Source organism: Plectrocnemia conspersa, unplaced genomic scaffold (genome assembly GCF_051122295.1).
Source record: "Plectrocnemia conspersa isolate PC_06_02 unplaced genomic scaffold, ASM5112229v1 ptg000008l, whole genome shotgun sequence".
NCBI lineage: Eukaryota > Metazoa > Arthropoda > Insecta > Trichoptera > Polycentropodidae > Plectrocnemia > Plectrocnemia conspersa.
Genome location: NW_028277172.1, coordinates 1,294,465 through 1,316,518, shown reverse-complemented (window position 1 = coordinate 1,316,518; position 22,054 = coordinate 1,294,465). Strand labels below are relative to the sequence as shown.

Here is a 22,054-nt window from a genome sequence, read left to right as displayed (position 1 = left end):
ATATATATATATATATATATATATATATATATGTATATGTATATGTATATGTATATGTATATGTATATGTATATGTATATGTATATGTATATGTATATGTATATGTATATGTATATGTATATGTATATGTATATGTATATGTATATGTATATGTATATGTATATATATGTATATGTATAAATATATATATAAAAATATATATTATTATTATTATATGATGTAAAAGTTGTATGTAAAAATAAGCACCCGTTTGCAAAAAATCATCAATCTCATTCATACATTCAACGACATCGATTAAATTATTATTATTGATTGATTAGTTTTTTAGATTATTATTTTTCATATATAAAGTCATTTTTTTATATTATATAAATGAAACGATTAAAGTCGCGGTGCGAAGATTGAATACTTTTTAATAAATGAGATTTTATAGATAATTAGTTGTTAGTATCGATGACTTATGTGTATATGCTTATTAAATATGATCAATTTGAAAGTGTCTATTTTCGCATCTCGGCTTTCGATCTTAACAAGGTTGTGCAGAATTTGATATATTGTGTTAAAGTTTATATATTACGACAATAAGCCGATTACGCATCAGATTTTATATATATATGTATGTAATTTTTTTGTTAATCATGTATGTATAATATACGTATATATATTTATATATACTATTTAATCACGCGCAATAATTAACAAATTAGCACAATTGAATATTTTTATTGCGGCATTAAGATCATTTTTAAAATTTGTTTTGACCGTTAGTATTATATTTATTATTATATCTGTGAATATATAGCAAATACACGCACATATAGTGCCTTTTTTGTCTTTAGTGTTTGTGTGTGTGCGCGTAAATGGTTATCGTTTTTGATCTCGCTTCTCGATTTACATTATTCATCGCGATCATCAATTAAAAGCAATAAAATTTGGATTTAAATTATTAAAAAATGACATGATGTATTACACGCGTGTATATATTTATAAATATACATAATGACAAATTAATGAGATTAAATTATTGATTAAGGTGATATATAACTTTTTTATTATTTTATTTGAGGAGTTAATTCAGATGCGTTTGGTAGAAAGGATTGTTTATTTTTTCTACTACGTTTTTTAACTTTTGGTCTGACTTAAATGCGTTTTATTTTTCAAGCCAGCAGCGTAGTAGATCTAACGATTTTAATTTAACTAAACTGACGATATAATGCTGAATTATTTATGAACCAAAATTTGCGCATTCCCGTCGGAGGGTGTGAAATTGAAATGAAAACGAAGATCGGTTTCTTCCTATCCAAGTCATTTACTGCCATAAACTTCGTAATCTGTTCAATTGCGAAGTTGCGTTAGTAATATTTTATTTATTATTCGAATTAAAAAAAACGTTCGTTAATAATCAATCGGTTCTCGTAATAAAGTCTTTTATTTTGCTAGACTAAATGTGTCGTAATGTAAGAAAGTAAAAATAAATAAAAACCTCGGTGGTGGCTCGGAAGATCGTAGCGATAAAGTACTGACATTTATCATTTATATATAGCGTCAATAATTTAATATAATAGTTTTTAAGCTGGCTATTATTGTGTATTTTTTTGTATTTATTTTCAAAGTGTCTTCCGTGAGTCGTTTTTCAAAATACACACATATGAAATTTATATATTATATATATTTTAATTGTTTCATGTATGTAACGTCATGCATGTAAATGTACTCACGTACGCCCATAAATATTTTTTTGTGAAATTATGATTGATACTATAATCATGTTATGTATTATTTTAACGTAATCGTAAGGTTTATTATTTTATAGATATTATTTATAAGATTTATTATTATTTTAATTGTATTTGATTATAATGTATAAAAATCATATTATTAACCCTGCGCGGGGTAGTTACTTTTGGATAACTGAAATAAAAAAAAGTTAAGAATAATATTTGTTTTCTTTCTTTATAAATGGAATGCTTTTATAATATAATGTATCTTCGAAGGGTGCTGCTGTTGGACAATCTTTTTCTAATTACTTATCTAACGTGCTGGCAATGATATTTTGACATAAGTGCCTAGCAGTTCTCAATAATTCTGTTATGTAACAGAGAAATGACCACGGCCTGCTGCCCCATTTTTATGATAGGGATAGCTGGCGAAGTGAAAACAAAAACAGGTATTGCATACACGAAATTCTTTCTACTATTTGCACATTTTTATCATTATTCAGACATATTTTTACCCAAATAGTCCAAGGAACATAGGTTTTAAATATTGTATGTATTGTATGAAATGTATGTTTTTAAAAAAAACATTATTCATTGAAAAATAATGCAATGTTCTTTTTTTCTGTTACCAACTAAGTATATAATTATAATTAAAATGTGTTAAAGTGTATTTTTTATGCCTGTACTACACTCTCTGGAAGTTGGCCAAGGACGGAGAATATAGTGGGTTACTTCGGTCGAGTTCGGTTCTGCCCGCTCTAAAATCTCTCGGAAGTTGTCTGATGCTACTGAGAACGGGAGGTAAAGTAGGGGTAATTCAGTCGACTTGGCCAGCTTCGAGTGCTTTCGAACATTGTTGGCAAACGGACCGAAGTCGGAGCTGCTCTTTCGAGCGCGAGCGGTGAGATACTTCCCCTTTCGCTCTCTCGCGTGCTAAGTGACGACAGTGAGAGAGATAATGATATGGTTTTTCGCAAATTGAGATAGAACGAGTAACTCGGTTACATGCTTATCGGGGACTTCAACAGACTCTTACTGACATCTTTGAATATTTTAGGGCACCAAAAAGGATTAATTATATTTTTGATAGTATATTCTTTTAACAGATATCATTATTATATTTTTTTCATATAAAATTAAATAATTAAAAATAATTAGTGGTACTTGATTTTGTTAAAAAGATGTATTTTCCTAGATCGGTTTATATAAATGTCACACCATAACGAATTCCTATTTAAAATCGATGGCGACAAATTCTAGGATAGTCACAGATGTAGTGTTCGTATTCTGAAGTATCATTTTTATGCCTTATGGCATTTTGCAAAAGCCGACAAAGATTTTGCGTAAATTGAATATTTACGCCCGAAAAATTTTCACTGATATTGTATTGGTGAGTGCCCACACAAACTTTTATAATTATCAGTAGCGTAATTTTGATAATATGACAATTTAAGAATTGCGATTATTTGGCACATTTTTCGATCGAGCGTCATTCACGCCCGCCGTCCGGACGCCATATGAAATTTGTGGCAGTGTGGCCGCTACTCGGAAGTCGGTGACCTCGGCCGACTTCAGTTGAACTTCGGTTCGGACAACTTCCAGAGAGAGTAGTTCAAGCATTACATTAAACTTGATTTATCGTTAATGATAAATTCACAGTATTTTAGATACTGGATATGTAACATATCAAAAAGAGGCTGAACTTTGGTGAATCTGGAATAATATTATCATTGAGAGAACAGTGTACATATTTTAAAATTATATGTTTCGGTATTGCATTCCCATTACTTTCTACACCTAAGTATATCTAAGTATCTGGACAATAATAAAATTGCGATGAAGCATTTGAGCTCCCTGATATATATTTAAAAACTATGATCTTTAGATCTTGGATATTTAAAAAACATAGGGCACGTGCTCTATATAGCTCACAAACTAAACACAAAAATGTGAAAAAAGTTTTAATTTGCTGATTTCGTTAAATTCATAAAATACAGTTGAAAGTACCGAACCTCAAATTTTGTATGGGTGCCTAGTCCCCTATAACGAAGTCCCAATCTCTACGCCGTAGTATATATATATGTATATACATACATATACATATATACATGTATAATGTATTCAGATATGATTTCACTGAAACAGTTTATACGAGTGAAAATATAACTTATATATAAAAAATTAAAGTCAATCTTTTTATTTTTATTAATTTTTATTTCCCAATAATTATTTATCGATACAATTTGTTTTTAGAAAGCTCATGAGATGCTCGTGAAATCAAATGACACGTTTCTGTCACGAATGATATACAATACAATAATTACCTATCGAATACTTAACACGGGGAACAGGTCATATACATATCGTCATATAATTTCTTCTCATATATAATAATAATAATAATAATGATAATCATAATAATAATGGATAAATAATTTCAAATACAATCAACAAACGTAACGCTTTGCCATTGAACTTTAGCAATAGATTTTAACTTGAATACGTGTGGATAGTCATTCACAGTAGCGCATTCGTTATCGATTTAATTTGTGCTAAATTCATAATACACGTTAATAATTATACATACATAGTTTTAATATAATAATATAGTCAATATATATTATTATTATTAACATTCGGATTTTTTACTATTATAACACTATCCACTGATATTATATTATAAACAACATCCATTTTTTTTATATACTTTACTTTCATTTATATTTTATAATATAAACGCTCAATAGTGATATAATATTCTCCTCAATGGACACATCTATCCATTTATCTACAGATTTTTAGATATATAATTATTTCGCACGTGAAATGCTATCTATGAAATAAATATTAGAGTAACGGCAATTGAAATAAGAGCAAATGAATTTTACATTTATAATATATAGTTAGTTATAAAAAGACGGATACCAGTCTTGTTATTTGTTTTAATTGTACATCCGTATTACTACAGAATAACCGATTGTAAATTATATGTTCTGTATTGTAATAATTATTTTTAAATGGACTGACGGTGAGCAAGCGGACGACTAATCAAAAAATACTTTTATTTTTTACTATCAATATTTAAAAAATTCAATTCCAATCAAAATTTAGCAAAATACACGATTTTAGGTACAATATTTACCAAAAAAATAATTTATTTTATTTAAAATGGCAAGGTTTATATTTTTGTCGTCACTGTAAAAGTAATAGGATTACACTTTTAATTGGCGCAGTCAAAAATTTGACAGCATTTTTTGTAAAAAAAAAAAAAATAGCCACGATTATTAGTTTTAATAAATCTATTAAATGCCAATGGTGAAAAAAAAAACATTTTTTGCTAAAATAGACTTTAAAATTACATAGAAAATGGACGATTATAGAGGTAATTACACATAAATATAATTTAATATTTGATTTCTATGGAATGTGATAATATAATTAAAATAAAAATTACAATGGATTGATTCAAATATATAAATTTTCGCTGCGCGGCTTGAATTAAAAATAATATAAGGTGCCTGTCTAATAAAAATAATATTAATAAATTATCACATTTGCTTTGATAGTATATATCAATAACAACAACATAAATCAAATATATATATCGGATGATTGTGCGTTATTAACATATTGGAATGATTATATGGAATGACAATATCACTTATATAGTATCAGCTAGGAACTATGTTAATATTTTTTTTAAATAATCCATACATTTTTTACCCTTTATAACGATATATCGTGCTTAGATTTTTATCGTTGCGTGTCAAGTAAAGGGTTAACTTAAAAATAAAATAAATACATATTTTTGAATCGTAAAGATAAATAATCAAAGTGTCGGGCTGAAAGAATGTCAATATAAGCCGCAAAAATAAACTCTCGAACCTTACATTACGTAATTGTCTGTTCATTATCACTACATATTCTTCAAATCGTTTTTAGGCACACCTCATCGTTCGCAAGCATCACAAAAAGGTCTCATTAGACATACTTATTTAATTTTTGCACCATCATTTCATTTTTTCTTTTTAATCAAGGCTCGTAATGGACGGGAGTAAACCGGAACGCGGCTCCATTTATCATCCATTTCGAGCCCTACTTAAAATACAAATATATTTCTAAACGTACGCAAAACACACCGAATCAAAAACCCTGATATACACAAATAAAGCCATCACAAGCCGATCGATTACATAATAATTATAAGTATACAAACTAACACAAAATGGCAAGTATTTTTTATTATTCAAAAAGTATTTTATTTATTTATTTCAAAAGGACACTGATGATAAAAATACTTAAAATATTTTCATTAGAAGCCGTTAGCGATTTTTTTTCACATTACTATTTTATTGTTTGTTCTCACATTTATATAATATCGTAATATATTCCTAAACGAGAATAAAACGTTTTGATCATCACTAAAAATATACAATCACTATTTTATGTATCAGAGATACGCCGTACATATAAAACTACAAAGAATTTCGCAATATAAAATTGTAAAAAAACCGTCAATATTCCGCAACGAATTTGTGTCATTTTTATATAATATCTATTACAACAGTATAAAACTTTTCTCACAGTGTAGCTTTGCTCTATTGATTAAATTTATACCCAGCGATAAATTAAAAAATACCTACCGTTTTATTTAAGTTAAATATTACATATACACATAAATCGCATCTTTATCTTCCAGTCTTAATATACCGAATTTTATCCTATGATCAGTTTATTTCACTCATTCGATAGTAAGTCGTAACTATTTACTATTCACTCTTTAATCGCTCGTGATAATAATTCATTGGTCGTTACGTTCAATCCAAATCAACAAGGGTTAAAGTATAACGCGCAGTAATAGCAACAGTGTCGAAGCAATTAGTAGACTGTATCCATTTCAATAACCATACAGCTGAAAAGAGTGATCGATTAAAAAATATATTTCGATGTATTTGTATAGGAGTCACAATTCAACTTGCGCTCGTTCGCAAACTATACACGATTTGGCTGATTCAAACAATATCATTGATCTATCTTACATATTATCAGGGTCCAGATCTTCGGCGATGCTAAAACATAAGCGTTCACATGTGTAAAATTTATTAAACGGTGCTATTACATTTTTTACGATAGTAATTTCAGTGAAATTCATCAAATAAGTCGCCTGTCCCTATCTACCACTATCTAAAAACGTTATCCCTTTCGCCAATGCAACCCTGTATGAACCTTTTTGCGTTTATATTGTGTTTTGTGTTTATTAAATTGTGGCGACCAATTGTAACGCTAGCAGAATCATCTAAATATATTTAATTTTGGTTCAGAGAACCACATATGTCAGATAATTTGAACCAAATATTCTGAAGGGGCGACCCAGTATTTATCCAATTATTCATAGCTCTTTTTTGAGAGACTGAAAATACTACCCTTTGATTTGAAAATCCGATGTGTTTCATATAAGTTGAACACGTAAGATATATAGGAGAAAAACTGAGAGAAATCTTTACAGTGAAATCTCAGTATAGCGAAGCTCACGGGACAGTAGAAAAAATTCGTTATACTGAATGTAATGTAATATGATATATTTTTAATTACCATATTATTACAGCATCAAAATAACCTCATACAAGATTGACAGATTGTCCATTTTTAAGGATACTGTAATGAACACATTAAATTTTGTTAAAAAAAGTTTGAGGGTCAGTGAAGCACCTTGAATGTTGCTTGTGAACTCATCCGGTACACGCCAAATCAAGGACGAACTGAATTCAGAGAAATATTGTGTCAAGATGCAACGTCATTCGGATCAAACTATTTCGTTATACTGAGATCAGTCTTTATTACAATTAAAACACTTTGTATGAAAGTTTTTCGGGGACAAATTAAATTCGTTATACTGGAAATTTCGTTATTTCGGTATTCGTTACAAAGAGATTTCACTGTAATAGGAAAAATATTAAATAAAATTACCTCTCTGGCATTAGAATAGTACATTTTTTTTGATAAACTAAAGGATCAAACTCAAAAGTAAGACGTTATGTTCCAAAGACTTGGTGGATCTGGTTTCAGTTATTTTTAGTCAATAAAGGCAAAATCTACAGAATCCAATACTTGAAAACAGCAGCTATTTTAGCATCTTCTGGGAAGAAAGTTTTAGATAGACATTGACAATTGTTGTTCAAGTCTTATTAAATAGAGAGATACTTTAAAGATAGGCAAAAAACTACATTCTTAAAAAAAATAATAAGGCGTGACACATTTTATTAGAATTTAAAATGAGAAACTTGTTATTAAAATGGTATTAAATAGTAAGATCTTTAGAAGCAAGCAAGAAAACACATTTAAATTTCTAAAAAAAATAATTTAAGTATTTTAAAGCAGCGTGTTAGGATCGCTGCTGTATCTCTGATATACATGAAATATCTCTCGATAAGATGGCACTATGAATACATGGATAAAAGCTGCAATGAGCTATCGATAAAATCAACAATTGGATCAATATGTGGCTTATTAAATTTAATTGGAATTAATCTCATAATTTAAATTTTACAAATATATGGCAATACCGCGATGTATCGCACAATGACATTAGACGCAAAGTTGCAATGAAGCAATCGCGTCAAAACTAAACGTTGATAAATAAGTTTCTGCTTTTAAAAATTATACTGGCTCCTCAAAATACCATTTAAATCGTCAATATATTGCGATAGTTGCGAAATTGAAGGCGGTCGAAGAAGACATTATGTAGCATGCGCGCGGGCGTATGCTGCGCATGCTTCAGCATAACAGTGTATTGAAATTATTATCGTAAAAATATATCTTGTTTTGTACACATATGTACGCTTCTGTATTGGCGAGCACCATCATCAGGACCCTTCGTATTATCATCTAACAGGCGTCGTTTGTTCATATTATATGAAAAATGACCGAACGAACCGAAAAACGTCTACGACGAAAGCGTGTTCTAGTGGGTTTGTCCTTTATACGTTATCGTTGCCGCTGTCCTTTTTGCCCCAAAATTGATCAAACCTTGTCCTGGCCCTTTCCAGGACTTCCGCGGCGACCGACGGCTGCGACGTGGGCGACACTATGGACGTGTCCACGCCGCCGTGGCTCTTTTGTGTCGCTTCCGTGGGCTTAAAGGTCTCGCCGGGCTGGGACATGATAGTGGCCATCTCGAAGGATGGGTCGTCAACGGGCAACCGGCTCTCTCCGGTTATGGGCGACGGGTGAGTGTCCGAGCTGGAAGAGCCGCCGCCGTTCACCACGGGCTTGGACATGTCTAGGACTTTGGTTTCGTCTATGGGCGTCAGGTTGGGCGGGCTAGTGGGCGTTTTCGCCTGTTTCAGGTTCGTCACCACGGGCCTCTGTGATATTTCCACCGATTTCGGCGGTGTTATGTCCGATTTGCTTGACTGGTGTATGGAAGCTAGTTCTGAAAATGTATTGTGTATAATGTAAAACGAAATAAAATACAGGTCTGGTATAAAAAGCCAAAATTAACTTAACGACACACAAGTCACTAGAATAAAACATGCGATTAAACTGATTAATTTGAGGACGAGTCAAACGAAAACCTTGAATTTTAAGTTATTTATATTGCCAGTAGAGCACTGGTGTACAACAAATCTGCGAATTATCGATGAATGTAAGCTCTATACTGTTTTTCTTTGTAATCAATGGATGCCACTTTTGCTTAATAAACGATAAAGGTTTTCATATGATTCATCTTTGTATTATATAAAATTGTATATCAAATCAGAAGACGGCTTAGTGTATGTACATAATCATCATCAGCAAACGCCAACGCTCTTTTAATTTATAGCAGACGTTCTCAGAGTAGGTTATAAATACTAGAATATACAAGCAGTGACGTAGCCATGGGGGTGGGGGGGGGGGGCGCGCCCCGGGCGGCACTTGTTCGGGGGCGGCATATTCGCGATGGGATCGTCTAGTGTAAAAAACATATATAAATCCACGAATAACAAGAGCTTAATAATAACCAATTTATTATTTTAAGAAATGCTGATTTTATGACCCTGCAAAAAATGGAAGGGCGGCAATTTTAAGGATCGCCCTGGGCGGCACATACCCTAGCTACCCCACTATATACAAGGGATCATTGGAGAGCTGCAGGAATAAATAGCACATGAACTGTCAAGGAACCTTTGTGTTATGTTCATTTTATCATTACACACTGCTGCATATGATTTGCAGAAAGAAGATCACTTAAAAATGAAATCAACCTGCGGCCCACAAGTGATTGGCTATATTTGCTAATAAGCGGTTCAGTTGCCAATTATTTAAATAGTAAATTTTATACAAATATAAAAATAAAATGTATTCTTTAAATCAAATATAAATTTCGTTTAAAACATATTTGATAACTATGCAAGAAAGTTGATTTTAAGGATGTTATTTACCACTCAGTTAGTGCTGTTCTTAAATTTTTTGATTTACGTGTATAGTTCGTTCCATTTAACAGAGTCACTTTGAGGCTTATCTCGTATTTCAAAAATACAATTTTGTTTCTCCTGAAAAGTTGTCAAATATGGAGTTAGCAATTTATTTTTTATTTATTTTAGATTAAAAGTAATCTAAAAATATAAATAAGTGGGTTTTAAGGAATTTTTTTACTTTAAAGCTATTTTTTTTTGTGCAAAATTAATGGTTATTGAAGGATTTTTTTATTTCGCCGTTAATTTGATTGAGCAAAATTAGCGATTTTTAAATGAAGAATCCTGAAAATTTTCGCTGCACAGCTTATTTTATTGTGCAAAATTAATAGTAATCAAAGATATTTTTTGAACAAAATTAGTGGGAGAATCCTAAAAATTATCAATAAATTTATTATTTTTTTATTATCTTTCCTATCTGTTAAAATGACAAAAACTCCTATACAGTGAGCTTTGGCGTATTGAAATTTGAACAGATTTTTATGTCTGGTATTTCTAGATCAAAGCAAATTTTTATAGTTCACGTAATTATTATTTTTATAATGAGCTTTAACATAATTATTTATTAATTTAATCCTTCACAATAATATGTTTCTCCCCCTTCCTAGCGCCAAAATCTGGGTTTTGTCAAGTTTTTAATAAATATATAATATTCTCTATGAGTTGAAGTAGCTAATTATGAGAAAATTTACAATAGTGAGATCAGGTAAATCTAGGCAAACTTAATATGTGACGATCGATCTCCCAGACACAATAGAAATTGAATGGGATTCGAACCTAGGTGTTTAAGTTCTTCAGCGACTTACACCACTCGGCTATCATTTTTTGGATATTTTTTTCAAATAAACCTAAATAAAACTTTAAAAATAGTGTGTGCACCGGATTAACCCTTTAGTTGCCGAGGTTTTTAAGATGAATATATAAATATTGTTGTATTACACAAAAAAAAAATATATGCTCAGAAAAAATGTCATTAATCCCTAAAACACTACAAACTATTAAATATGTATCACATTGACGTTAGATCCAGTCATTTTTTGTAATTAAAGCAATTGCTTTAAATTACAATAACACGTTGGCTTTTGCGTTTTTAACGATAGTGAGAATGTACGTTTAAATACAATAAGTAAATTATTTGAGTGACAAGAAAATAAAGTTCAGTTTTCTATCATTTTACTTGAAAAAACAACACAAATTTATTTTAATGTATAATATTGTTGTATCTTATAAAACCAGACTGTATTTTATCATATACAGTATTTTTAAAATAATTTATAAATATTAGTATTTCTTATATAAATTACAAATTGATAAATACGCAAACACCAAAAATACAGTGACGAATGGGCGTTTCAGTATTATTTTTTTTATTAAAATTCCTTATAAATTTTAAAGGAGAGGCTACGAAATATATTTTAAATATAAATTAAATTATTCATTACTATAACTTATTGTATAATATTGCCGTTTCCTGACTGATATGCAATAAAAATATATAAATAATAATAATAAAATAATGTTAAAAAATAAATTTTATGTCATATAAATAGATTATGTTCATATTTATAATATAATAAATAATATGCTATTCTGCCAAAAACTACAATAATTTTGTGACTCAAATTAATACTTTGATTAAAAATATTGAATTTTGTGTGAAATTTGACAGAATTTGCTTATTAATATTAATATTATAATAATACAAATAAAATAATAATATATACACTGATCCTTTCAGCGTTCCAAAATTAATATACATATGTATTATTATCAAGCTAATGAGTGATAAATAAATTACTGAAAGCTCGACGCAAAAATATTGTTCATAATATAATAATAATACTAACAATAAAAAAACACTACATGCAAATTAAAAGAAACTCAAGTAAAAATATTAAAATGTATCATTTTGACCAATACAAAATGTGTGAATGAAAAAATGCTGTATTAATCATCATAAAAGCCTTTCGAAAGCTTTCTCTTGTGTGTGTTTGGTGTTTCGCTCAACGAGGTGTGGTGTTTCATCATTACAATACAATAATTAAATGATTCACAAATCCAAAAACTCAAACAAAGTGTGTGGTATTTAATAGATGACATTGCGAAATGTATGTTAGATTAAATTATTACATGTATAATACTAATATAATATATTATATAAGATATGCTCGTGTGAAAACAAACTTTCCATACCAAAAAAATGATATCACAAATCATCTTAAAAAATTGATATAATAGGTATAAATATATTTTTAGTATTAAACAAACAAAACCAAAACGCTCATCGAAACTACGCAAAAAATCAAGCATGATACGTGAAGCGTCAAATGTATTTTACTATAAATATAATGGCGGGTGGCGCATTTAAAAGTAGCCTCAAATCAGGCAATCTGTTGTCGAACTGTTGTTAAATTACATTAAGATAGTTTATACTTTTTAATTCGTTATTGAAAAATTCATAACTGGGCGGTATGAAATATTCAATTCATGCAATCATGAATTTATTTAGAATCATAGCACTGCAATACGTGGACGTTATCACCCACAAATAGTGGTCGTCGATGATCGAATGTAACGCACACGTTAGCGCACTTTATTTAAAAAAAAATTATTGCATATTTTCAATGAAATTTAAAGTGAAATTGGCTCTCATCTTTGTGTTAATAATAATATTAACCCAAAAAATATTTTTCGCTGAATAATTTTTTGTTAGCAATATTTAAAGTAATCACTATGGTGTTTTACGGTGATTGATTCTGGCGATAGCACAACTACACAATTGTATATGTGAGTTCAGCCGAATTGAAAATATGTAGATGCATTGATAAAATTATATTATTGCCTGAATTTTTGGGTCAGTAATTGAATTAAAAATCAGTATTTTTTTCAAATTATCAGTAACTTAAATACATTGTCAGCAGTAGATGATCAGTAATTATATTAAATAATATATTTTGTCATTAAATGATTAGTGAAATTTTGATAACAGGTTTCATACCATGCATTCAATCTAAAAGTCACTTATAATCTTTTGAAGTGGATATGTAATAATATATTTAGTTTGTTTTAGTATTAAAAGCTGCAATCAAAGTGTTTGTCAAAAAGTTATTGATTTATAATGACCGTGTATTAATAATATTACTAAGAATTTAATTTGTCAGTAATTATCGTCAGTTGTTGTATTAAATTTTGTTGCGTTAATAGACATGAAATTAAATGGCTCAGTGAAAATTTAGGTATGTGTAATATTTATTGAAAAAAATAGTTTGGTGATAATATATTTTTTGTGTTAGTGATTTTGGTTAGTAGTCTTAATAAATGTTCAGTAATTATTTATGTCAGTAAAATTATATATAATCCTTAAAAAATTTAAGTAAGAATTTAATAATAAAATATTTTTTTATTTTATTATTACCTACAGTTTAAGTTGTATTGTTCGTTTGGTATGAAGTTACTGAATATTAAAAATTAACTGACCATGTATGTTAAAAATTACAGATCATCTATTTTGTTGATTTTTAATATAGACTGTAATTGTTGTGTCAGTAATTTTGTTTTTTGTCAGTTATGTATGGCATTTAAAATTAAAATTATTAATTAATGGTATGTTTTTTTGTATAAAATGTTATGTTTTTAAATGAAATGGTTAGTTTTGTTTTGTTCGAATGTTAGTATTTAAATAGAGAAGAATAAAATATGTTGATAAATAGCAAATTAAATTCAGTAAGTAAGATTTTTAATGAGAGATTAGTTACTCCTTTTTTTAAAAGTCAGCAACAATTTATGAATATTAACTGACCATATATTAAAATATTACTAACCATTCAATTTGTTGCCTACTAATTTGGCATGTAAAAATTTGAGTAATAATTTTGTTTGATTTTTCTCATTAGTATTGATCAGTCAGTAATTGTTAAAGAGTATACTTTAATTTTTAACTTAAATTTCTAAATATTGTTATTTAAATGTTAAAAGACTTAAAGTGAAAGTAAGTATAGTTTTCAATTTTTTTTAAATAATTTTGCTCCTTTAGGATAACGAACTGATACTAAATTATTAATATTAGTGGTAATTTTTTCTTGAAAACTAATTATTTAATTAGTTGCCTATCAATACGAGTCAGTAATTTGTTTTTAATTAGTTGCGGTTTTAAAAATTAAATGTTATGTTTATCATTTAAGTGATAAGTTGTAATTTTTAAAATATTGTTGGTATTTTAATAGAGAATGATAATATGCGTTAATATACATTAAATAAAATGGCTCTGGGAAAGTTGTAAGTAAGTATTTATTATAAATAAATTAATTTTGGTAGTGTGCATATAGTCAGTAAAAATCCATTAAAAATTTACTAAGCATTGATAATTATTATCTGGCAGTTTGTTGCTTTTTAATAATAACTAAAATTACTGCATGAGTAATATTGTTTGATTTTAGTCAGTAATATTTTATTTTTTAATAAATGTTTTATGAGACGTGAAATGATTTTTTTTCTATATAAACCCTGAAATTATGCTTTAATGTTAATTTTTCAAAATGTTACTGACAGTTTTTGGTAAAGTTACTGATCATATATTAAAAATGTTACTAATCGTTCAATTAAAAAGTTACTGACAATTTATTTTATATTATAAAATGCTTCTTTTGAAGAATATCTTCTGAGATATTTATGATTATTTAGAAGACATGCCTCAACCATAGAAGCAAAAAATACTTAATTGAACAGTAATCAAAAGAATACATTTATATTAATCTCATCTGATAATTTTTGTAGCAGCACCATTTAGATGCTTTTACATAGTTTTATTATCACAAGAAGGTGAGGAATATTATTACATCATACAAATATAATTATATATTCTTCAGATTAAAGTTGTCATAGAGTTGTCACATAGGAATGTAAATGGATGCATCAATACAGAAGCACAACAAATCTCCATACAATCAATGGTTGGAGAACTATGGATACAAGTCTTAGGAAGCAAATAGATGATTTTTCATGGGATAGAGATGCAAATGAAGATTTGAATATAACAGTTCGACAACGGATTGAATGTGATCACCGCCAACGCATTCAGCACAGACCCGGGCTACTCTCAACGGCGCCACCCTACAACAACGTGGTCTTTCGTCAAAACAATAGTTTCAAATCGATGCCGGCGCGTCGGTTACACTACTACTTTTTTAGGTGTTGGATGATGTCGCTCAGTCGTTAGGCCAAGCCTAGGCCGTGCTTGCGTTTGCAATTGCTGCCATTGCTGAAGATGGCGTACCTTGCTGGATGGACTTCGGAGTGGCCAGAGTGCCGTCGTCGGTTTCCAGAGGCGCAGATATGGAAGTAGAGTGCTGGTCGTCAATGCCCCACGTGTTTTTGAAGTCGGAGCCGGGCCGCTTGATCATGTCATCTGAAAAGTTTCCGAAAGACTAAATACACCTTCCTTACCCTATCTTCTTCGAGTGTCTATTGAGATCTTTTACCGCTCTTGACGTTCTGGGTAACCGTGAACGTCTTGCCCGTGTCCAGGGGAACGGTCCAGTTGACCGGATCCGGAGAACGCATGTTCATCTGCTCTGGAGATTTAACCCTGGTTGGCTCCGGTGGAGACTTCACCACTGGAGAGTCGTCGAGGAGCCGATAGTCGCGGAAAGCGGAGCCGCTTCGAATTGGTACAACGTCTTCGTCTGGCAACGCAACACGAATTGGTTTATTTCTATTTCATTTCTATAGCAAAAATGATCAGAGCAGAAGTGGCGTAAAAGCTATGGAAGAATGCCACCATTGTTTACTTGCTAGAAGACAGTAGGATTGCTGTAAATATGTAGGTTACGCCACTTCTACTTTAATAGGCTCATATAACATTTAGTTGTGCTGCTATTGCGTGATGAGCTACCAATCGGTGATGTTCATGATGTGATGTTTGATGATGCTAATATGCCACCTTTTATAATAGTTGCATTTAAAAGTATGTAGTGCTAAAACAGCTACTATGTTTAAATTGCTGAATAATACAGTAGGTTACTATATTTATAAGTATTTAATTTAAAAATATCTCAATACAATTAAAATTGCAAGAGAAGCTAGTATTTCGCAAAAGATATCAAGAAACTTCGAAGATTATAGTAAATGGTTTTAGAAATGATCATCTACAATATAAAACCATATTGAATTTTTTTTTTTGAAAAAAGGCATAATTATACTAGTTTTTGCTAATTGGAAATATAAATATAAACAGTTGCTGGAAGATTGTGTTTCCAATAATGATTTAATGAAATGTCAGGAGAGTTCAAGATATTTCCTACAGTATTATTCAAATGCGTGAACACAAACAATTTTCCTGGAACGTCATGCAAAAGTTCTTTGAACGCAGGGAGTGGAAAACAGTTTCAGACATTTTCCAGATATTGTAAGTACTATATTTCTGACATATTATGTACGTCGTGTGCAAGGACCAAAAAATTAAGCAAACGACAACACATTTGTGTGTGTTATGTTTTTAGGGTGAAAACAACACTTTTTGGTGCTTTGCCAACTTTCGGTTCCGTTGGATAGCTACCTATTGTGATGCCAACTTTTGGTTTGATAAATTTCCTTTTAGGCGAGGCCGTCAGGGATGAAGGGCTAGACTTTTTGTCTTTCGTCATCTCGCAAGTTGTCGTTGTTGTTGGTAATTTATTGTTTGTGTTTAGCGGCAAACCTGAATTTGAAACAGCTCGGAAATAGTTATAATGATACATTACAACACAAGAAAACCAAAACCAAACATGTTTAAAAAATTAAAAGCAAATAAAACCAAACACCAATACAGAAAAAAATATAAAAAATAATAATAGGTTGTAACATATATTCGATTAAACATTACTTTTTTGTACCTTAACAAATATCACTCATTTTTATTTAAAAAGTGACAATTCAGTTATGACTTTAATACAAAAAATTAAGAAATATAAAACATGTTAAAAAATAAATATGCTTTTTAACTATCGAAAAACAAATATCACAAAATTGTGTAATTACATCATTTCCAAGTCTGCTGATTTTTTAAGCGGCAATACGGAAAAGATTATTAGAGAATAACAAATATTCTGTTTCCTCCCTGAATCATCACATTTGATGTATTGAATAAATCTCTACCATGCACTTTCAGCAGTTAAAGCTTGATATTTCAAACACTTCGCTTTCGACTTGAAACAAACGAAAGCTCAGCTCATGTAAAAGATTTTTTATTTATTATTTAACTTGACAGGTTTCCAATGAATTATGTGCTATTATAAAAACAAGCATTAATATTTACAAAAATAATTAAAAAACAGCTATGATTCACATATTTTTATCATATTGTTAAGAAGCTAGATGTTTCGTTCAAGAGAAGCGTTCTCAAGCGCTGGCGTCCTGTCCGCAACGGGAAAGACTAAGGAACGCGATCACCACCCTTTAGAACATTGATAGGTAAAAAAGACACCGAGCATTGATGGGTTGTGAACACCGCCGCTTAGCAACTTTAAAATTAGAGATATCTCAGAAATTTCCTTTGAATTCTCTCCAACAATAAGAGTACTTCGCTTCACTCGAATTTCAGACAATGGATATTCGAGGACGCTACGAACTAGCGTATCGTACAGAACGCGATCCGATAATAAATTATTGAAGTGACACGCGCTCCATATAACAAAACCGAGCATCGTCAATTTTTGCTGATGTACATAGAAAATCTCAACCCCTGCAAGTACTTATGCTTAAAATACCTCCACCTAAACTGAAAGAATTCCACCGTTCGAGAATAACGGATCTAGAAAAACGTGACAACTTGTCGATTTTCGGTAGACCACTTACACAGTATGCGAATACTCTGAAACACTTTTAGGTCATCAGCATATAATAAATATTCCGAGTTATTAATTGCCGCTTGTCTTAATAAAGAGCAGAGGACCTAGATTGGATCCCTGTGATACTCCAGAATGAGCGTAATACTCGATTGTATAGCTCACATATTGATAGCTATGGCTTAAATAGCTTGAAAAAAAAGCAAACAAGATCGTTCAAAAACCCGACGTTGCTTAACTTTTGAAAAAGTAGCTAATGACAAACTTTGGCAAATGTCTTTTGAAAGTCGCTATAGACTATCTGGATTTCAGAATCGAAAGATTATGTCACAGTCTTTGAAAGGCACAAAGACGCGGAGATAACCAGTGTTGTTTGTCTACTAGCGCTTGCAGATAGGGATTATGGATATATCTGTGAATAATTAAATCAAACAAGTTAGCAAGCATATCGCAACACAGGCGTGATATTGATTGAAGATTAACGACGCCCAAGATTATGATGGTCAAAAAGTTCAATACTTGGGTGCCGCATCAATTAAGCAATAAAAAAAACAGTGAAGCATATTTTTTCTCGCGTTACTTAAACGCAATGAAAACGATTTTTTTATGATAATTTAAATACTGGCGATGACAAGTGGATTCAGTACAACAACATTAGTTAAAAAATTAGAGTCAGTACATGCTTACAAACTTTTACTAAATACTGCTTATGAGCATCTTTGCTGGTTGTGAATAAATTAGTCGCATGGACTTACTAAAAGCCTAGAGATAACATTTTCTTAATAGCATTATAAAAAAAAATAACTGTAATCTAAATTTAAAAGAATGTATTGCATATTGAAATGTGTTATCAAGTACCTGGATTTTAAGATCCACATTCTATAGAAACTGCACCATTACCATGTGTCTGATTTTTTAATTGTAGTTACGCAAAAATTTTTTATCGGCAACAACAAATCTGTTTCTGCCCAAAAGCACCGCATTAGCCATACGATTATTGAATACATTTCTGTCATACCAGACATTTCAGTCAGAACTTGACTTTCTACTACTTCACTTTCGATTTGGAACAAACGAAAGTTCAGCCGAATTTATGTTTTTTACTACAAAATATTGTATCAAAACCTCATTTAGAAATTTTAAAAGGATATATATGCTAGAGCACGACGTACTGAACATAATTTACACAAACGAGAGTTCTTTAGAACATAAACATCAGATCAGGTTCTGCTAAGAAATCAGAAAAAATCCCAAAAGATCAATCAGATCGTGGTGCATATTACGGCAAAAACAAACATGTATATCAGGCACGTACCATGCGATACTTTCCCTTTCGCTCGCTCGCTCGCGTGTTAGGTAACGAGAGTGAGTGAGAGGTAAGGGCGTGTGTTACATGCGTTTCGCACGCCTTTATCTCTCATTCACTCTCGTCATTTAACACGTGAGCGAGCGAAAGAGAAAGTATCTCACCATACGCGCCTGATGTATATATACCAATAAGTGCAGAAATGATGTTAAAACGATAAAAAGAGAAACATGTCAATGGAAAAGGCACCGTTTTACACCACAACAATGCTTTTTTTTGCATCTTAGCTGAGATCACTTTTCCAATAAGTACTTATAAAATTGCACATACATAATTTTATATTATAATTTACAAATTTTAAACACAACGAACGAATATATGTTACGAACCTATACAAAATAATTTGATGAAAAAGTTTTGGGCTAAAATAAATATGTTAATATAAGCAACGAAAACTAAGGATGAGGGAATGATTCTATGATATAAAAATTGCTTTAAATATTAATATAAATATTACATTAATATTTAAGAAATTTATGATCGTTTACAATATATTTTTGATATAAAGATATGAATTAAAATATATTGCTAACAACCATTTTTTAATATGATAACGATGAAATGAAATTTATCTTTTCAATGCTCATATCTTTTTATTTTTGTTTAAATAATTATATAAAATTTCCATAAAATTATGTTAGTTTACAACCTTATGGAAATGTTGGCAATTAAGCTATTTTTATAATATAATATTTACAAAACATTAAATGCACATTTAAGTTAAAATAAATACATTTACACGTAGCGCATGTTTTATATTATTAAATATATGTTATGCTATTGTCAATTTATAACATAAAAAAAACGTTTATAGATAATTTGTAATATATTTTCCAAACACTTAAGCAATATGTATATTTATAGTTTTTTTTTTAATAAATATAAATATTATGTAATTTATTGAATGAAGTATATTTACTAAAATAAGCTTTTATGCTTTCGTATATAAAATATAAGCTATATCATAATTTGTTATAATGTTTTCTTAAAAATACAGAGGTGCTCAAAGTTTTTTTTAACATTTTCAAAAGACACAATCTAGTTATACATAAGTTACTCAAACTATATTAAAAATAAGGATATCGATTAAGCATCAAAGCTTTGACTAAGCATTTTTTTTGCGTTTTCGTTAAAATAATAATTATCTTTATTACCGATATCCTTACATAAATAGTATATTATCTTATAATTTAACTTAGAACACCTCTGAACATATGACACTAGCGTACCAACATGAAAATGGCGCATTCTAAAAATCTAAATAAAATAATCCTCTAATAAATATAATATCCTGAGATGGATGAGAAGAAGTGGCTAGTCAAAAAGTATTATTTTATCGTCTCCACTGACCACTCGGTTTGCTCGGACGCCTCTTGTCCTCCAAGGGTCCGTTGGACATCGGCTGGTGGGGCTTAGGGTCAGCTGACCTGGGGCGCCGTTTCGGCGACCTATATTCTAAAGACCTAGGCCCATGATCCATGGTGGGCTCCACAGAAGAACCGCGTGCACCTATAACAAGATTCAATTGCTTTCTTGGACTTGTGCGGGCACTGGTGCGATTTTGCGCACCCGTTTTACCTGAAAACGCAACAATCAAACGGTGTGGTTAAAATTCAAACACTTTTTGAAAAATAGTAATTCAATTCAAGCCAAAAAGGTCCTCATTCGGTACGAGAGAGACAAACGTGCGACTTCAAACTCCGAGGACGATAAACCAGAGATCGGGCCCTCAGATTTTATTATTAATAATAAATGGATTTGCCACTATCTCTGGTTAATCGGATAGGATCGGATAGTATTTTTGGACCCTCGTAGAGAATAAGTACACAAAAAGCAATACATAATCAATGCACATCTAAGCTATTTTTAAATTAAAATTTAGAATGTTTGAATATTTTTTTAATTCAATGATCTTTGCTTGTTTGACGATTAAGTAAAAAGTACTGCATTTTTTGAGGGATAAGTATTATTAAATATATTTGTTAAAAAAAAGCATAATCTACTGGGTTTTATTAAGAAATAGTTTATGTATGACAAAGTATCCCTATCTAAATTACAAGTGCAAGTACCCAAAATACGTAAAAGAAACATTCCTATAAGAAAATAACAGATATTAACGAGTCTGTTTCCGCCCTAAAGCATCGCATTTGCTCGAGCTTGTCAAAGGTAAGAAATATGTATGTATAATAATCAAATAAGATAACTTTTTGTGTGAGTTTAAAACGGTTGATAAAGCAGCAAAAACTGATCGTAAAACAATGCTTTTGGTATAGGTATTGTTAACCCTTTGATTGCCGAAATTTTTATGATTCATATAATTTTTTTTTTATTATTTACAAATTAATTTACTAAAATCATTTTTTTAACCCAATAGATTTTATGCGAGTTGTTTTAATAGTTAAAAAAATATTGAAAAATCGTCAAACATGCTGATCATAATTTAAGTAAAGAAATTTAAACTTATTGGTTTTTTTTATAGTTTTTTCTAAACATCAAGAAATGCGAGTTAACCTTTTTCAAGAAATAGTATTAAAAAGTTTTCATACTATATATGTATCTCACAATAAAAGTATTTTCACGAAATTTATATTTGTTTATTACTCATTATATTTTTGTGAAAAATCATTATTTATTTATTTTTGCACTTACCCGTGATATTTTAACTATTTAATAGAAACTTAATAATTCAAAATCATA

The 22,054-nt window shown here is 30.0% G+C and overlaps 1 protein-coding gene across 18 annotated transcripts in view; it reads right to left on the bottom strand.

Moving 5' to 3' along the window:
• Positions 1-7,447: 7,447 nt before the first annotated feature.
• LOC148232680 (uncharacterized) overlaps positions 7,448-22,054 on the bottom strand; it is a 59,484-nt gene continuing 44,877 nt past the window's right edge. For 13 of the 18 annotated variants that reach the window (XM_088190309.1, XM_088190298.1, XM_088190299.1 and 10 more), the window contains 4 exons: positions 20,708-20,935; positions 15,649-15,852; positions 15,444-15,575; positions 7,448-9,150 (listed from right to left, as the gene is read on the bottom strand). In XM_088190309.1, the coding sequence (XP_088046435.1) occupies positions 8,696-9,150; positions 15,444-15,575; positions 15,649-15,852; positions 20,708-20,935 (1,019 nt within the window). In that variant the 3' untranslated portion in view covers positions 7,448-8,695. Of the gene's footprint in view, positions 9,151-12,782; positions 15,576-15,648; positions 15,853-20,707; positions 20,936-22,054 lie in introns of those variants that run through there. The other 5 variants (XM_088190311.1, XM_088190304.1, XM_088190305.1 and 2 more) reach the window with 3 other exon arrangements.